Source organism: Rhyacophila brunnea, unplaced genomic scaffold (genome assembly GCF_057557595.1).
Source record: "Rhyacophila brunnea isolate RB1 unplaced genomic scaffold, BYU_Rbru_1.0 scaffold_3, whole genome shotgun sequence".
Taxonomy (NCBI): Eukaryota; Metazoa; Arthropoda; class Insecta; order Trichoptera; family Rhyacophilidae; genus Rhyacophila; species Rhyacophila brunnea.
In genome coordinates this window covers 56697252-56718095 of record NW_028232965.1, presented here as the reverse complement: position 1 = coordinate 56718095, position 20844 = coordinate 56697252, and the positions used below count along the sequence as shown (strand labels likewise).

Below are 20844 nucleotides of genomic sequence, written 5' to 3'. Positions count from 1 at the left end.
CTGAACAAAAATTAACCCTTCATAATTTGCTCTCCTGTAAGCTTGAAATTTCTCACATACGTTCTTTAGCTTAGCAGCCTTGACGTGGTGTATCAGACATTACGGGAAAATGATATATTAACACTATGTGTATGTAAGTTTGTGTATTTTTAATAAAAAAACAAATATGTACTGAAATAATAGTAATATTGAACATTTTTAGTAATTATAATTTATCTATTTCTTAAAACTTTTTTTGATTCTATTATAAAACATGCATATTTTAGTCGATCAATATTTTGGTTCTAATGGATTTAAGTTTTGTACTGTTTCATTTGAGTCGTTTTTTGCGACCCGGGTTTCGCCTTTAGGCATCTTCAGTCACTGTGTACGCTCGCCAAAATGAAAATAAACACTGACACTGTTTATGTTTATTTGCCTTTTGTCAGTGTTTATTCGCCTTTTGGTAAGTGTACACAGTGCCTGAAGATGCCGAAAGGCGAAACCCGGGTCGCAAAAAACGACTCGAATGGAACAGTACAAAACTTAAATCCATTAGAACTTAAATTCAAATTCCATCAAGTACTTTCGGTCGATAGTATTAATAATATTTTGGTTGTTAAACCAATAACGATTGATTAAAATATTAAATTGTAGAACACGGTTTTAGTTACGTTTATATATATATATATTAATATTTAAACGTGTGTGGTGTTTTGACTATATTTGAGCAATGTTTTTTTTTATATATATATTTGAACATATGTATATTATTAATATACATAATAATATGCTTTAAATACATCTACATTAACTCACTCATGGACACTACAGTGTTAATCGTATAAAGATGTTTAATGAATACAGAAAATTGGCATTCAAAATACTGCAAAACCCTAATTCATAATAAATGAAGCATATCATTATTTGAAACATATTTTGGCGGAGATTTAAAAAAAGGTAATTTTGAAAACGATGACACGAGTCTTGACATTAATTTATGAATGTCATCGACATGTCAAACAGGTGCTGTCAGAGTTAACGCCGTGTAGGCACGCTCGAAACAAGAAATAGGCAGGGACAACACAACGTGAAGAGATGAAAGGAAGCTTTGTATGAAGACATTTCATTGCAGCTGTCTGACATCTAATTCTAATTGTGGATCGGTGACCATGAAAGTTTGGAAAGCTTTTGCTATCAAACATCTTAGGATGTTTTTTTTCGTCTAAGTGAGCCATCAGACTATTTTCATCTGACACTTATTGCATAATTAATTCTTTAAAGATGCTGTAATGATTTAATATAGTGAAAAGTAGTACTTCTATTAAAAAACAAAAATTATTTATTTGCGTTGTTACACGCAGATTAATAATTGAAAATATAATACGAATAATATGTTGTAATCTTCGAGACTATTGTTGTTTATATCATAATCAATGTAATCGATGGCATTGCGTAATCCTAAACTACATACATGGAAATAAGTGGATTTGAAACAAACGCGCAATAAAATTATAACATATTTTTTTTAAGCTAGATATAGCAGAAATACGTTTTGTTTAGATTTTTGAAGAAAATAGTACCTGTATTTTTTATATTAAATTATGAATAGGCGTTAAAGCATTTTGAACATGGCCGAATATAATAGGTAGTGGGAAGTTAACAAAACATAGATCAAAACGAAAAATAGCCTCTCATTGTAAACAAAATGTGGGAGAATTATCCAAATTACTAAAAAATCTAATGGCGGCGCCACCTGGGCGCGTTGAAAGTAGGTATATGGAAAGCTTATCCTTAAATTCAAAAATATATCTCATAAACATAGTGTGGGTTAAAACAAAACCTTTTAAGAATACACATATTACTTTTAAAAAACATATATTATTCAACTTTTTTAGTTTGTAAATTTTCAGTAACTTTACAACTTAATGTGAACACTACTTCATAGTACATATGCATATATAATGTTAATTAGAAAGAAAAAATCAAATAATTTGATATATCTACACTAGGTAATGATTTTTCATTGCATTTATGTATATTATAATTATTGTAAGAATTAGGTATATAGTGCCGCCAGTAATTAAGTTAGTCTGTATGAATATATATATTTTATATTTTTGATGGTGTCTATAAACTAGTTGATAAACTTAAAGTGATAATAAAATATTGATTATCTACTACGATAGATATGCCACAACCTGGTAACTATTTTCTTTTATATATTTTTTCAATACGGATAAAAAATAATGATAAATTCAAACAAATTAAACCATATAAAAATTACTTCATACGTGCAAATAGACTGACAGAATGTTTAATTTTAGCCCCCTCCCCCAGGCATACGACCGGCATAATAAGTGACAGCGTACAACTTACTGCGTTACTGTGTATAACAATGCATATTATAATATAGTATGCATTTACGGCCGACTTATTTTCAGTCTTATGTGGAGTAAAGTTGAAATTCACATGCACAAAAATGACGGTCAGAGTTTCCTTCTAAAAGTCTGTCATGTGCCAGAGGGCTTGAGTTATTTACTTATTTAAAATTACTTGTTTTTAAACATTTTGTTGTGCAGCACAGGATCTGTCATAAGTCATCATTGATAACACCACGAAGTATGTACGATATTCGGGTGATGATCTAATAATCTCGGTGATTATGACGTGAAATCATTGAGGCTCGGTAAGCTAACGTACCTTGGAGTCAATGCCGATGATCTTGTTGCACTCCTCGCAGCCGTTGGCGAAGACGCTCTCGTAGCACTTGATGCAATAAGGATGGTCATCGCGGAGGACGTAGCGCTGTCCGGTCAGCGACTCGTCGCACTGCCAGCAGCAGAAGTGGCCGGAGTGCCAGTCCTTGTTCATCGCCTTTGTGTACTCGCCACTGAAAATTAACTGCAAAAAGACAATATACAGGTATTAGAGAGATAAATTCCATTAGAAATTACGTGGTGTCATCGGAAAGCGTCCAAGATCACCTGGATGCATTTGAAATTTAAATATATTGATTATGTAGCTTAGAGCGCCAAAGAGTGCGACACTTCGTGCTCCTTGTGGCACAGCCTCAAGGGTTCCGTCGCCGTGGCCGGCCCTCCCTCACCCTGCAGCGGTGCTACAGGAGCGATCTACGTGCTGCAGGTCTGACATGGCAGGAGGCGCAAGAGTTGGCGATGGATCAACGGAAGTGGCGCGAGCTTGTGCTTATGCCCCAATATTGGGTCGTGACAAGGTGGAAGAAGAAGAAGCTTAGGAATATCGCAGGTGGATACAGTTGATATGATATAAACGAGTATTCGAGAAAAGTTCATACAATTTAATTTGAGCATACTTTCTTACAATCTTTATTAATGTGAATTGTATATTATAAATTATAATTATTGAAAGAAACTTTATTACTTGATAATTAGATAATATCTAATATCGGAACTAAATTGATATATTTATTTATTTATAAAAAGAGTATTACGGCATTACAGCTATTGGCCAATGCGCCATAATACATAATAAATACAATATATATATTGTAGAAGAAAATAATGTTGTTAATATCATAATGTTGTTATATTATTTAATTTAAAATGGCATGCATTCATTTGTTTCTATATCAAAACAATGTTTGAAGTAAATAGCACCATTTTAACTGAAAATGACTACATAATGTTTATTGCTAAACTTTGAAAAAATTACTGCGAATTAATATAAAACGAATTTATTCCTCGATGAAAATGCGGAATAAACCAGGTTTACACGTTTTAGTGTTAACGGTTTAAGGTTTTAGTTAGGGTAACCTTAAAATGGGTTTAATCAATACCTACTATAATAAAAAAACGATTACTAAAATATGTAGTATACCTACCCATTATTATTATTATGTAAATTCTGGGTGTTATGCTCCGCTAGTTATTTTCTACAAATACTATTTTTTATGTTATTTTGAAAAATTAAAAAAGTTTCATGAAAATAAATAGATATTATTTGAATGGTCTAATTGTAATTTAAAAATAGACTTCAATCATTTTACACTCTATGCACAATATTATGCAAGCTTGTGGAATTTAAAAATTATTTCCATCTAGGTGTAGTCAATTATAATTTTACTTGTTAGGTATAGTGTACTCTTATTATTCTAATATATATTTTATTCTCAAAAGGTTCGGCATTTACTTGGTGGTAATTCATTATAATTAATAATATATAACTAGGTCTTCACCACATCTGGAGATTACTTAGTGATAAAAACATTTTATAATTTATCTTTATTATTAAAAATTTGCCTCGGTGCATTTTAATAAATTTATAATATTTCAAGAGTTGCCGTTTTCATATGTTTGTAGATTTATCAATTCTATTTTCACATTTTCATAATATTAAAAAAAAATCCAATAATTTATTTTTTAAATATTCTGTAAGTCTACATCCGAATAAAATATTCTAAGAACATAAATATTAGTTTTTTTTAATGTTGTAGATATAGTATATACTATATTTGGAGATGTAGTTAATCATTAGTTAGTAACAACCGTTAGTAAAACATTTCTCTGTTAAATAACAATTATCATGGAGAGTATTGTAATTTGTAATGCGATACGTTGGTTGTTTTTCTGCTGGAATAAGTTGCATATTGGTTAATAATAGATCTCGTCCATTTGTAGTTGGTTTGGTATGTACCTTATATTAAGACGGGTATGTACTGGTGGCCAAGGGGAACGGTTTGTTTACACTACGTATTATTATTTGCTGGATCATTATTGCGAATGTGTTTGTTTGTGTTGTGTGTGAATTGGTACAATATTAAAATATTTATAATTGTTATTAAATAGTATTGTCGTAAAAATGACAAGATATTTTGTCATATATTTTATTATGATGTAGCTATAAATAGTATTACATTGTGAAATGCATTGGAACATGGATGGCTTTCTTATCGAATTTACTGATTGTACTTATTTCGTGTGCAAAAATACATTGCGAAATAATTTTTAAAAATTGAATTAAATATCAAACAAAAAATAATACATTGAGAACTTTCAATGATATCATTAATATCTAGTCATTGATGCACATTAGTAATATAATATAATAAAACGATTAAATAATTACAAAATAATAACGATGATAAAAATCATTGACGAAATCAACCATAATTATTATAAAAGTACTAGAAGAAACACTTTTGTTTTATAAATCATTTAAAATGTACTGACGCCAGATGTATGATAATATGTTTGTGATGTTTCAGTGTTTGGAATTGATTTTTTAATTTTTTAAGTGTAGGAATCAAAATTTCACAAACAACATCACCATAAGAAAAAGTAGGTATATTCGATCAGCTGATCCAGCATACTTTATAAGGAATCACTCTAATCACTGAATGCATCGATCTAATCGATCATTGGTAAATAACACACTTTCCCAAGTATTTTATAGAGTCTCACTATCACTTGATACAATTGAACGTTAACGTTGTCAACCCCCGTCATCCGCGGGGGTAGCGGATGAGAAGCACCCCTCGTCGTTTGGCCAAACCAGCACATACCCATCGTTGCCGGTGGTGCTCTGCTCGATCTCGGTGACGGTGACTTCTCCGCCATCCTTGGACTCGCGCCTCTTGGTGGTCTTCTTGACTTTCCTGGTCTTGGTGGTGGTGTACTGGACTTGCACGTCTACGTCAGCCATTTTTGTTTTATTGGTTTATGTAAAACTTCGCGGAAGGTAAAGTGTCGTTTGGCAGTTCCTTTCTTCGCGATCGGATTCTGAATGAGGCCGGCGTCAAGCGGGATGTGTTGATGAGGCGGTTGGGAATTCTTCCAGAATGTAGGTATACGCGTTTGTACACACGGCTCGCCGGCAGCCCCCACCCGGGAAATTCCCTCTCTCTTTCTCGTGTCAGTACCGGGTTCCACTTGAGACGTCTATTTTAGATATAATTGGGGAGCACTTTGGGCGCGCAGGTGCGACGCGAGCGAAGGATGCACTCCTCAAGCAGAAAGAGCGGGAAAAACAGATCTGTTGCGAGCTTTCGATTGCAAACGAATTCATGCAGAAGCTTTTGATTGACTACTGTGCAGTCGAAAACAATTTTGACAAGGCCATTTAGCTTTCTGGAACAGAAAGCTCCTAATATCATAACTACACTATACGATGTTTAACCTGTTTTGCATTAGTCCCGTTCATATAGCCAAATATATTTCAGAATTATCGCGCTGCCAACCGATTGAAATTATTTTTCAGCTTTTAGTACCACTAAATATCTTAGATGAAATAATAGAGATCATTTTTAATTACAATATAATTTAAATACACTGAAAAAAAACTCTTTTTCGGTAATTTGCATTTGTATAGCTGTAGTGCACATCCTGCATGCCCACCAAGCCAATTATTGTGGACCATCGAATTACTGAATGTGTTATGTGAAAAAAAACTAGCATAACAGATTTTTTAGTGAAATATAGTAAAATAGTTTTATCTAATAATTATAAATTTCAATTAAGAAATAACAAACATTTAATTATGTTAGTTATTATTTGTACGTTGTACGTACCATTTCCACAATATTATTTACTCAAAAATATTTTTCATTACTAATGCGTTATGGATGAAACCGATCATGGAGTAAATAAAGTTATAGAAATAGTACAAAAATACTAATAAATAATAAAATAACTAAGATAATTAAATACGTAAGTAGTTTTAATACAACATCATTCCTCCAATAAATAACAGTGAACAAAATTCATAATATTATTTTAAAAATATATTGTGATACAACAATCATTGATATTGTGTAAAATCACCGTAGTGCCCAGTTATAGACCCTCAATAAAGTTTTGTACGCGGCCCACACAACGATTAAATCGTTTCAAATTGTGAGTTTAAATTTTACAATATTTTTCACTTCCTTCCGGAGATAGAGACATCATTGATAATTGAACACTGTGAATCGATCAGCGATGGAATGGCAAATTACTATTAATGCGAATTGATTTATGTGTATGCAATATATTTTGTGTTTTAAAACTGTCACACAGGATAAGAAAATAAATATAGTAATATAAAATTCATATAAAAAGATTTTACATTAAACACGGTAAATACATATATTGACAAGTATTGGATCTTATTATGTGCTATTTTTCTGACGTCCCTAACGAGTTAAATATGTTAAGATGTTAAAAAGTCGTGTCAGAATAAAGCAAACAAATCAAATCCATCAAAGAGACGTGGAGACACTTCCTTGGCCTGGTGTCTCTCACAAATAGCGGGAGGAATCTCAAAACGAAGAAGGAAAAGCCTCATGGCGAAATGTGCTATTTGAAGATAGACGAGTTGGAATTTCAGTCACAAGTCACAACTGGGTCATGCTTTTGAGAACGAGAACTCTTTTGGTTGACATTCTGAAGAAAATAACATCGTGCCTACACACTTATGCGTTTTATTGATATTTCATTTGACACACCAATACACGCACATTGAAAATATGGGATTGATCGAATACAAACCATTTTTTAAAAATACATATTATGTTTTGTATTATTTTATAATAAAAATAAAAATTGTTTGGAATATATTGTATATTACATTCTCAAATAAATATAATAATAGTTATTATCGCACGATGAAAATTATAGCATAAATGAGCATTCTGTTTAACAACATACATGATATGTAAAACTTTGAAATACTTGGTGGTACATGTTGGCATTATATTCTTCTTCTTCTCTATGTACCATCTTTAATCAAAGGTTAAAACTCATTTAGTGCTAACACCGCGACTGGCGCGTTTGGAGTCGTTGACCATTAGATATAATTAACGTGTTATTTAAATGTGGTAATTAAAATGTTAGCAGTGATTGTGTTAACGGCTAATTAATTGCAGTACGTATCTCTATTCTGGGCTACTCGGATTTCACTACCGATGCCCTAATAGCAACTTGCGGAGGTGTATCAACATGAATCTCTACATTCCTGTGTTTGATAATAGCTAGTACATAGGTAGGTAGTCTTGACCCATTGCCTCGTCTAAAAACCTATTCATTGCTAATATGAGTACCTAGCCCATAAAACCTTCATCGTACACTGATACAGCCATATCTCGAACCTCCAGTCATCTGACGGTACATTCTTTAATTGTCCAGTTTTCGACTACATATAACAATTCGATTATACTGATGCATATCATTAGCCTTCATCGATTGCCAGACGTATGACATGTCCAGAGCTCATTTGAAATAGTTTTTACCTGCGTATACTACTTTTGAACAGCATACTGAGAGATATATAATAATATATATATGGCTTCATCCCTTTTGTTTCGAAAAATTTTAAGGGTGTTTTCATATCGGAGTTGGGTGAAATCATTCTAGTTACCGTTAACACTTTTTTTTCGTTTCATATATCGAATGAGTTGAAACAAAGTTCCATTTTTAAATAATTAATTAATAATGCTGTCATTTTACTAATATAAAAAATTGTTCACTAATCTGAAATTGATTGGCAGTTAACCTAATACTAAACATACATTTATTCAGTATTTTATCGTTTTCTAAGATATTTCGAATGAATATTGAACCCACGGTTTCAAATATGAAATCTATTAAACACTCGATAATTCTAATTTGGGAAACTTGGCACGTTGTCCAAACTCTATTGCCGATTTCATTATTAATTGACACAAGTCAAAATTTTTCTAGAGTCGCTATATGATTTGATTAATGATAAACCAAGATAACACATACGGTATAACAGAGTGATTTAATAGCGCTATGTTAATATCTGTCCACAATTAATTTGATGCAATTAATTTAACGAGCAATGCTTAGCCAAATACGGTAAACACAATCAAGGGATAAGTTATTTTAATCACTTTGCCTTTTACGATATAGGGAAAATATTTTCGATTAACCATACATTTTATTTTATGTAATGGCGATGGCGCATTAAAATTCAGCGAAATATAGAAAAGAAAATAAAGAAAAACCGTGAAAATTACTATATATTTTTAGTTTGTCACACTTAAAAGTTCTGACTGTCTCTCCAATCTCATTCTTCAAGAGCAAGCGAGACGCGATGTTGTCATTTTATAGTACTATTTGACAGCTAGTAAAAATCGGTTAACTTAACGGCATAGTTCGTTTTTTTGCCGGCAGTTTTGCCACATCGTTCTACTGCGCAGATCGAAAAAATCCTACTGTCGCATGAAAATTCGGAAGCTTCCAAACTTATTTGATTCATGCATGCCATCATGTTTACCCATACCAATATATGTTTACCCATACATTTTCTTGTTGTGGCCGCGATAATACTTACTGTCAACAGTAAATCCATGTACGTATACACGGGGTATAAAAGTTAATCTATTTCATTGCATATAGCTTTAATCTCCAAGAAAACCTTCGAAAAACGTTTCACAGCTTCAAAAAAAATTTTTTTTTAAGTATCAAAAGAACTTCGACAGGGATGTGTACTCTCCCTTAACCTTTACAACCTACACAGTGCATAATATGAACTGTGAACTCTGCCATTCTTGGTAGTGTTGGCTTGTGTATCTCTGATAATGACCTTAGGAATCGAGGGCATCCGTTGTTTGTTCTCCCACGGTGCAGAACTAACCTGCCATTAGTAATGCCAATTGGGAGGGCAATAACCATGTTTAATGAAATCGCTTCGGATATTAATATATTCCACTTACGTGAGGGTGAATTTAGGTGGACGTTGTTTTATATGTTTTTAAGATGGGGTCTATCAAAGTTCACTCTTTGTGCTTCCATCTACTTTTATTTTGTTACTTATTTTATTTATTTTCTTATTTTATTACTTATTCTCTGTATTTTTATTTTTAAAAATTATTAACACTTATTTTATGTCATGTCGTGAACGCTCTGAATTTATAATTTGTTATGTTCATTATATGTAAAATAAATAAATTTGATTTGATTTGATTTAATATATTATATGACAAGCGCTTGAAAACGTGTCACTGTAGGAAAGAAAAAGCTCTCGAATTCAAGAGATAACACCAGAAGAAAGTAAATCAATGGATATAATGATACATAAATCGATGAGGAAACTTATGTTCATGGATTGCAGTACTAGGTAGCAAAGCAGTCTGTAATTGTTTATTGCGGATCCAGTATCACTAGTATAGGTGGGTGTAAGGTCGGTATCAAAAGAATAATAGCAATGCCAAAAACGCTCTGCCGAAACTGTAGGAAATTTGGAAGAGCAAAATCACAACCAAAGTGATATAAGCAAAAGCAAAGTGTAATCGCCCCGATTTGCTAATTTGTATGTATATACCTTGTTCCAAAACTTAAAGGCACAAAAGAGACTAGACTCGATTGAAAGATGTTGCGGCTGTCTAGAGTCTCGAAGATGGCCAAACGAGACAATCGTTCAAACGAACTAGACTTTCCAGACGGATTCTCAACGGCTTTCCCGCGCCTCACCCTCCGTCACCACGTAGCAGTGGCGAAGGGTGGAGGTAGGCTGTTAAGATCCGCCATAAATAGTACATACTAAACTTTGTCAATCATACGTATTTATTTTCATTGAAATAAGATCACAATCCACAATTTACATATGGAGTAGGTTAGTTTTTAAAATCCAATTAAACCCTACGAAACTAAGCCATAATCAATAATAGTCAAAAATACTCGTCTTTCTATTAAATATCTAAAATTATGCAATGAAATCATACATCATTTTTGATATGGTTTTTTCTGTTATATTTTGGTTTAGGCAGGGTTGAATGAATTTAAAAAAAATGAACCAACAATATGTGTAATATGTATTCTTAATTCAATGAAAACAAATAATTATGAATAAAAAAGTGTACACAATTTTGTCGTATCGCCCAAAGTTAACTATTATGGTTTGGGTAGGCAGGGTTTAATTGATTTTTAAAAACTAACCAACTTCATCTCTAAATGTAAATTGTAGTATTAGTTCAATAAAAACAAATAAGTATGACTAACAAAATTTTATGTGCACTATTTATGGCGGATCTTAACAGCCTACCTCCACCCTTTGCTACTGCCACGTAGTCAGCTAGGAGGAAGACAAATAGGAAAGTCGTGAATTTGGTCAGGTTAAAAAGAACGAGGAAGCAACCCCTTCGTAGGGAGGTGCCAAATCAAAAGTGACACGGGTTTTGCATTGGTAGATGATCTGCGTGTTGCTGATAGTTATATTATTAAATGGATCACGATTCTAAGATACGAAGTCCCGACGAATAGAAAAAAGAAGTTCTTTAATATTGTGAAAAATTACTTTTATTTAAATAGTGTCCTATATTTATTCAGATTAGCGCATCTATTCTATATACAAGACTGCTATCGGCGGCTATCGAGGAAGTTTTTCATATTTTTGTATTGAAGTATTATAATTTTTACTAAAGTTATCAGTAATTGTTAGAATAAGTGCTATGTTTTAACAGCACCTCTCTTGGCTTTTAGAGCGAGATAAACAGTTTTGACGGTTTAGACAACTAACTTATTGTAACAATTATTTCTAATACCTCAATAAAAATATATGATAAACTACCCTCGATAATCGCCGATAGCAGTGTTGTATATAGAATAGATTAGTAATTTACATGACACGACAACCCTACGATGGCCGTGTGGCTTAAGCGTCGACCTATGGCGTCGTGGGTCTCAGATTCAAATCATGGGTCTGGCAAAATAGACAAATTGTTTTTCAATTTGTGTTTGAGTCAGAGTATGGACCTAATAGGTTGACCAAGTAGCTGACATCCATTTCTCGTAAAATCAAAAGCTGTTAATACAAACCTACACTATGTGGAGGCCCATTTATGATCTTATTAGGATCAGACATGGTCGAATAATAATAATAAATACATATTTTTTATGCCGCTAAAACTAATGTTAATGACTAAATTGCATACTACAAACATGTTGTAAAATAACAATAAGAGAGTATAAAATTAGTGCAATTTGTATTGCGAATGTAGTAATTTAGTGCTATCATAATTCACGGGAACAGGCGAGATTCGCAAGATGCCAGGCGGTCAGTGGATATTTCATACAAACTCGAAGATGTGGTAGGTATCAGACGTTGGACATGGAAAGCCAGTGCTAAATTTAGAATGACGTAACTGGTTGGCCGAAGCGAAGAGTGGAGTGCCGTGTGCACCGCTTTACCATTTGGATTTCACATTTCACGCCGACCAACTAACTCACATCCGACTGCGATTTTCATTTCATCGACCGGATAAGCCGTAACAAAGTCTGCGCGGGAAAGCTTACACCGATTGTATCAGGATGGCCAACCCAGCCTAACCTAACGCAACCTGACCTCTCTTACCATTTCTTCTAAACTATCCACGCTAGTTTCAATTTAATTTAGTTAGATAACATTGACCCATATTTGAAGTTAAATCTTTTAATCGTATTTCATTCCTGACGTGCGGTTTTTATATAAAGCCTAAATGACAGAGTCAGACATTATAAATCCAGCGTTAAAATAAAACTAAAACATTTTTAATTATAATATTAATTTATTTTTGAAAGAAAGTTTTGGTTGAAAGACTTAAATGAACAGTCTAATTCGGAAAATCATATCGATATTAAACGAAATAAAATTCAATCACCAAGAAGATTAATTAATTTCGAAATTTTACTACAATACAAATCTGGTTAAGTTATTGTATACCAGAGATTTTCCAACATTTTTGAAATCATTCGTAAAAACCCGATGAATCCTACCTACTCGTTTAACAAATATTAGATTCTACAAAACAAGTTAAAAAAATAACTTTAGGAATATATTTTGGTAATAATTACTGTTTATAAGTAATAGGTATAAACATTTTCATTTTACACCTGGATTACTGATTAAAAACCAATATTGTGTACCTATATATTTTTTATTTATAGAAGTCATTGTTTTTTATGTATATAAAGTTGTTATTGAAAAACAAGTTATCTACAAAAAAAATATCGAACGCTTCCAACTAAATAAATTATCGCGGTATGTATTCGAATAATCTTGGCTGGGAATCACTATATTTAGAGAAAATAATAAATGTGATGATCTTAAAATGAATAATGACATGGTATCAACTACATATTATATAATTCTGCATGTATGAGGTGAATAGCAAATTGAAACTAATTTCATAAATTATTATGAATTACTACTAAATAAATGCTAAATTTCTTGAAAATATTTAATGATCTTATTTTCAAAATAATTTATGTTTAGTAACTTTTTCTTATATTACGAGTAGGTATATAAAATACCATTCGCAAGTCAAAGAGCATACATAAGTGAAACGGCAAATAATTTTCAACAGTAAGTGGAACGAAATTTCGCACTCGTCGCCAATCGGAGACCGACAGTCGAGGTGTGAGCACGTCAATTTGTTTTGTGATGGCGTCGGAGGAATATTATATTCTTAAATCGTGTACAGATGACTAAAAAACGTTACGCATGTACTTGAAAAAGAAAACATGTCAATGAATATACTATTATTATTACCAATAAACAATAAACATAACATTAAATGGACGCATGTTGAATTTTTATGACAAATTATATTGAGTTCGGCTCGCGTCATTTGCACAATCCGCGCATCGCCTAATCACGATCTTTTTAAACCATGCCTCAGCTGAAGTATAGCCTTAAACAATTGAAAATGCCATGCGACAAAACCGGTCTTTGTAATTACCTATATACTTACATGAGAAAGTTAACAAAATAAAAATAGTTTACAAACATGATAAACTGTTATTATTAATTGTTCTTCAAAATTAATAATTACTCCATATGTACACTGTAGCATTTAAATTCTTCACAAAGCTTACATTTGGAATTAAAATATGACAATATAAAACAAGATCAAGAAATTACTGGGCTGATTTTTGAAAATATGTAATAAATGACAAAAATTGTAATATTTTTAATCGTGAAACATTCTTTGCAACAAGAGTTTGGTCAACCTTGAGTGAAACCTTTAAAACAGCGTAGATTAAAAAAACAAGTAATCTCTGAATCTTTGAAAAGATTGGATTTTTCTTTTTAGCAAAACATCAGTGACTATTCATAAAAGTTTACGCACAAATAAATTCTGAGTGATAGATGACCTACTAATTTGACGAAATTGGCGTCAAGCGCAAACATAATGAGGACACAAAATAAAAGAAATACCTACCAGCCACTAGATTGTCATTTGCGTTTTTCATCGGTGATAGTAAAATAAAGATAAAAGTTTCAGCAGTACTAGCAATTGGAAAATAACAGCTGACCGAAACATTAAATTTACTCTGCCTAAAAAATACAACGAGTCAAGGTGAACGGAAAATTTGACCCACGCGAGAAAAGTGATTATTTTTCAGTTTAAAAAAAATATATACGAAAGGTTTTCCGTCACAAATAACTGAATGCATGATTGCAGCGGCGAAGACTCCATACTAGGCGATTATTTAAAGCCCACCTTTTTAAGACAAATATTTTTAAATTGCATGTTGAAATATTTATATAATCACTTGATTATTTTATATTCTATAAAAAATATTTAATTTATCAACGACAGATGTCGTATAATATATTGGAATGTATTATAATTATACAGATTACAAAACAATCTGCAAGGGTTTAAAAAAAATATATAAGCCACAGCGCGCCATCTGTCTTGACGTAAATAAATGTCGGATTATTTCTCAAGAAATTGTTTTAGTTTTTCGTATGGACTTTACGTCACGTAACCTCAGCCAGTCTATCCAATTGTATGAAATATGGTAGGCTCCTATCGCAGAGCGTAAAACATTCGCGCATAATATTGTTGTCATGCAAAATAATTAATAATTACTTAGATCATTTAAAAAAATAACTTCTATTGCGTTTAATCGCATATTAATAAACATAGATTGTTTTTAAAAATTAAAATAAATTGTATGTATGTAATGATTTTTGATGTGTATAAATGTTTTGAAAATTACGTACTTAATTTTAACTCATCGCTCAATTTTATGTCGTCAGTGAGTTTTTCAAGTTTCATTGAGTTAGTGTGTCGTTGTCATTAGTGAGTATTATCTTCTTAGTTCCCGTAAGTATACCTAACAAGTGTGCTCTTTCCAAAAATCACCTGCATGATTGTAATGCCCCATCTAATAATATGTGGTAGTATTCGACCAAAACTACAATGCGATTTCAGAAATAGAGTAATCTGTGAAAAAAAATATACGGTGGCAACAGTTTACCACGAATTGTACAGCGTCTGTGTTAGTCGGATATTGTGAAATATATAAAAATTAAATTTTTCCGCTGGTTGGAATAAATGCATAATACGAATGAACGATACATCCTCATTGGAACTTAACGTCGACAAACCCGGAGGAATAACGACGCACAGAGAGACCACGAATCCGGTAACTGGAAGGAGTTGAAAAGTACACCCCAGTCTCTCGATGTGTACAACTGGCATTTCTGGACAGTGGAAACTAACTTAATAGTTAGTTCCATTACGAGTCGACAATATTTCGTATTCAAAATGGTTAATTTATGTAGTAATTAATCCATTTAACAGATTTAAATGTTTCGCGGTTTATGTATCTTGCCAATATATAATATATATATATAAAATTTATAAAACTGACCGTTTAGAATTAATTTGAAATTGTGTTGGAATGATTGCGGTTTCAGATTGATGCGGGTGATGTAAGATTTTTTTTAAATATCATTGTTTTATTATAATCATAGCAAGCAAATCCAACGCATCGATCACGGAATGGGTAGCCGTATGGCCCGTATAGCTATAGAGAAATGAGCCGTGAAAAATTAAAACGAGTGTAGTTATAATATAATATAACTTAATTGAGATTTTGAAGTGGAAGCATTAACCATACCTATTTTTGTTTCTGAAAGATGGTTTGAAATTAAACGTGAGGAAGCTCGTGTAATATTGACATCTAACTTGATTCGTATTGCATCACTCACGGCCTGCCGCAGCAATGAAAGAAAGAGAAGATTATCATCATTGCAGTTTAAAGTAAGACGTAGTTTCTCCATACCGTTGCACAGTAGGATGATAGTTTGATAATGATTGGGTGCCCAAAAGAAGACCAAAACTTATCATTTTCACGACGAATGGGAAATTGAGTATTATTTAAGTTGAAGAATGACAATGGGAAAGTGAGGTAGATCACTGGTAGTTTTGATATTGAATTGTAGATCTTAGCCTATTTTTTCTAGTTAGGCTCAATATATAATATAGAGAAGGTATTCTTCAATGTCTGTAGATGTAAAATATTTAACCCAGATTTTTCAAAAAAGATTTAAAATATAAGTACGACTATTAGTGTTTGGGTAATTCATCATACATGTGTCGCACTACGACTCGATGTCAAAAACTTCGTTTTGAGGGAATCATAAAAACATTCTCCATAGCAACGGACGTTTCAATGTTAAACAGCGCATGGGCGTAATTTATTAACGAATCTTCAAAAAATATTTAGATAATGGCAACCCACGGTAATGTAGCGTCGGTAATCCGCGCGCGATGCGGCCAACGTGGGCACGCGAGCCGTTCAATGGTCCACCCCGTAAATTTCCTCCTCAGCATGTATATATTGTAATTCACAACACATCGTAACCATTAACGTAAACGTGGGAGATTTGTAGCGCGTTGAGAATCCTCACGGACGATTCTATTTTCTTTTAAATAAATTTAAAACTACTCATTTTCACGCATGTTGTCCTATTATTTAATGTGTTTTTATTTTCATTCAATATTGTGTTGTGGACAATATTTTATCGAGAAGGTCGTTCAACTGTGGTTAATTCGTTTTTTTTTGGCACGCATGGGAGTAAGGATATCTTACTCCGAGAAAGTCATTTAATAGTCGGGAAATATTGCGTTAACATCTTTAATGCGTGCACACTCGCAAACTTACAAAAACGCAAACTACACGTGTAAATAAAATAATACTTAATAAACCATTTCTTTTATTCAATGAATAATTCACAACATTTTGAGACTATAAAATTTCATAATATATTGAACATACATAACTTGAAAGCACCACTAGAAAATATCACATTTGAAAAAAATACGAAACTCAACGGGATTTGAACCCGTATAAACCAACTCGAAAGCACTTCAGATATATTACCACTAGATTTATGTACGTTCAATATATGGAATGTTACATTCTCAAAATCTTGTGAAGTATTCATTGAATAAAAGAAATGGTTTATTACAAATTGTTAGCAAGTTCAAGTAGACGTTATAACTAAAATATTTGGCGAGAGCCAGGCGTCGGTTAGTAATTAAGGTAATTAATATTCCTTGATTTAATACCAACACAAAATCCGATAGTCAATAATAAAGCAATTTGATAAGCATTTCATGTATGACCTACTAGTTTAAATTGTCGTAATTAGATAGGAGGCTCGTAACATAATTGGTTAATGCACAGATTGGTCCACAAATTCCGTCCAGTTTCGTATTTTTTCAAATATGATTTTTTTCTAGTGGGTAATGTATCTGAGTTGCTTTCAAATTATGTATGTAAAATAATATTTAATTGAAAACACAATACTATTTGAAGGCCAGCATGACTTCAAAATAAATAAAGTTTTATTTATCTGTATTTAATAAGGATGTATGTTTTATTTCAATAATAAAAGTTACTAATAAAACAAATTTTGAATGTAATCGATTTTTTTACCAAAGAGACTACATGGACCAGAATAATGTAGGTAGTTTCCAGAACGTTTTTATTGTGGTTAAATTTTATTATTAGTAACCATATAAAAATTAATATTCTATACGTTGGGATCAGTAAATTTATAAATAAAGAAGATGACGTCTTGTCTTTGTGCTTTGATTTTAAAACTAAATAAGTTGCTCCATTGGATAAAAATACTTCTTTCGCGCTTATACCAGTAATATAAAGCGTTTTTATTTCACTGTAGCCCTGGAAAATAAATTTCGGAGCAAAAGGTGTGAACTCTGCAATGCAAAATGAATTGAAGAAAATTTAATTATCAGATTTAGTAATCCTCTTTCAATTTCATATTTAAGTTCTATCTGAACAGAAGAAAGCTTTATTTAAAGTCTTTAGAAGCACACATCAAATCGGTAGCTTTACGAATGTATACAGATTTCATATACTTACGTAAAAAAACAATCGTCACTGTGTCTAGTGTGAGAGGTAAAAATAAATAAAGAGCTTTCATTTTAACTTAGCTTAAAATAACGTATGAAATATATGACACAAAGTGTACCGAGATCCTCATCCTTGAATAATGAAGAAGTAGTTACAATTTATTTAATATACGAGCGGGAGAACTATTATTTAATTTTAAATGACTATTTTTGCATGGCTAAACACTTGAAAATCTTGACACCCATTTAACGCACGCGACGTCATAAACGCAACCTCGCAAATGTATTAGCTATGTCTAGATGGGATAGGAAAATCGCATACATTTATGTTCGCAGTAACAGGGCTCGAAATGGACCGGAACGCACCGGAGCGCCGTTCCGATTAATAAAATCTCGTAGGAAAATATTTTGACCGTCTGAGCTACATAAGCCATAAAACAAAAAAACCTTACACTTATCTAATATATAAAAATTAATATTTGTGTGTTTGTTTGTTCGTATTTAATGCGCAGCCATACCGTTCATCCGATTGCAATAAAACTTTGTAAACTTATTGCTTGCACTTGCGGGAAGAGTATAGGCTATACTAATATATAAAAATGAATGTCTGTCTGTCTGTGTGTCTGTCCCGTATGCGTTCCTATACCATTCATCCGATTGCAATGAAATTTTGGTAAGTGGTTGCATGCACACCCATGAAGGTTTCTGAATTAGAAAAATCATCATCTTCTTCTTCTTCTTCATAATATTTTTTTTTATTCGTATGGTCCCTATACCATTCATCCGATTGCAATGAAACCTTCGTCAGTTGTTGTGGTAACACCCTCAATGGTTTTTGAATTAGTACAACCATCTTCTTCTTCTTCTTCTATTCTATATTCTTCTATTCGTATGCGTTCCTATTCCATTCATCCGATTGCAATAAAATTTTCGTCAGTAATTGTGCCAACACCCGCGAAGGTTTCTGAATTAGTACAACCATCTTCTTCTTCTTCTTTTTCTTCTTCTTCATTCTATCTTCTTTTATTCGTATGGTCCCTATACCATTCATCCGATTGCGATGAAACCTTCGTCAGTTGTTGTGGTAACACCCGCAATGGTTTTTGAATTAGTACAATTATCTTCTTCTTCTTCTTCTTCTTCTATTCGTATGCGTTTCTATTCCATTCATCCGATTGCAATAAAATTTTCGTCAGTAATTGTGTCAACACCCGCGAAGGTTTCTGAATTAGTACAACCATCTTCTTCTTCTATTCTATCTTCTATTCGTATGCGTTCCTATACCATTCATCCGATTGCAATGAAATTTTGATCAAGTGTTGTGCTCACGCCGCAAAGGTTTCTGAATTGTTACAACTATTTTCTTTTTCTTCTATTCTATCTTCTTCTATTTGTATGCGTTCTTATATCATTCATCCAATTGCGATGAAATTTTGACCAGTTGTTGTGCGCACGCCCGCGAAGGTTTCTGAATTAGTACAACCATCTTCTTCTTCTTCTATTCGTATGCGTTCCTATACCATTCATCCGATTGCAATGAAAATTTGACTAAGTGTTGTGTTCACGCCCGCAAAGGTTTCTGAATTGATACAACCATTTTCTTCTTCTTTTTCTTCTATTCGTATGCGTTCTTATACCATTCATCTAATTGCGATTAAATTTTGACCAGTTGTTGTGCGCAAGCCCGCAAAGGTTTTTGAATTAGTACAACTGCCTTCTTCTTCTTCTTCTATTCGTATGCGTTCCTATACCATTCATCCGTTTTTTTGGATCCATCCGGAACTTTGGTGAGTTGTCGTGCGCACGCCTGCAAAGGTTTCTGAATTAGTACAACCATCATCTTCTTCTTCTATTCGAATGCCTACCTACACCATTCATCCGATTTCAATGAAACTTTGGTGAGTTGTCGTGCGCATGCCCACGAAGATTTCTGAATTAGAAAATCATCTTCTACTTCTATTCGTATGCGTTCCTATACCATTCATCCGATTGCAATGACATTTTGATCAAGTGTTGTGCCCTTGCCCGCGAAGGTTTTTGAATTAGTACAACCATCTTCTTCTTCTTCTATTCGTATGCGTTCCTATACCATTAATCCGAATGCAATGAAACTTTGGTGAGTTGTCATGCGCGTGCCCACGAAGATTTCTGATTTAGAAAATCATCTTCTTCTACTATTCGTATGCGTTCCTATACCATTCATCCGATTGCGATGAAACTTTTGTCAGTTGTTGTGCGCACACCTGCGAAGGTGTCTAAATTATTATTATATAAAATACAAAGTTTGTTGTTTGTTTGTTCCATCCAATTTTGATTTTTTTTTTACTACATATTAATAACATTAATAACGTTTTCATATTTTGGATTCGATTTTAATTTAGTGTTCTTATGTTTGACCTTTACTCCTATTAGAATTATTTTTATATTGCCATATTGTATTACAAAGATATTTTAATATTAAAAAAATAATTACCTATTATTATTTTTCAAATATCTAAGATAAATATAACCACGAAGCGACCCTGTGCGAAGCCGGGTACTTCAGCTAGTTTTTTATAAAATACTCATAAATTTAGATAACTATGTTAATATTTTCGTAAAATCATCGAGCGCTCCGGTTCGTAAAATTTTCCATTTCGAGCGCTGTCGCAGTTATAACTCAAGCAGTGGATGTTGTAGAGTTACAACATCGAAATAACCCCAAGCTGTGATATCCATTACGCTGA

General features: G+C 32.6%; 1 protein-coding gene across 2 annotated transcripts in view; it reads right to left on the bottom strand.

Annotated features, from left to right (window-relative positions):
* Positions 1-20844, bottom strand: part of LOC147068592 (four and a half LIM domains protein 2-like) — a 240118-nt gene that overhangs the window by 48586 nt on the left and 170688 nt on the right. The window contains exons 1-2 of one of the 2 annotated variants that reach the window (XM_085952073.1): positions 5525-5747; positions 2683-2872 (exon numbers count right to left, since the gene is read on the bottom strand). In XM_085952073.1, the coding sequence (XP_085808199.1) occupies positions 2683-2872; positions 5525-5664 (330 nt within the window). In that variant the 5' untranslated portion in view covers positions 5665-5747. Of the gene's footprint in view, positions 1-2682; positions 2884-5524; positions 5748-20844 lie in introns of those variants that run through there. The other variant, XM_085952072.1, reaches the window with a different exon arrangement.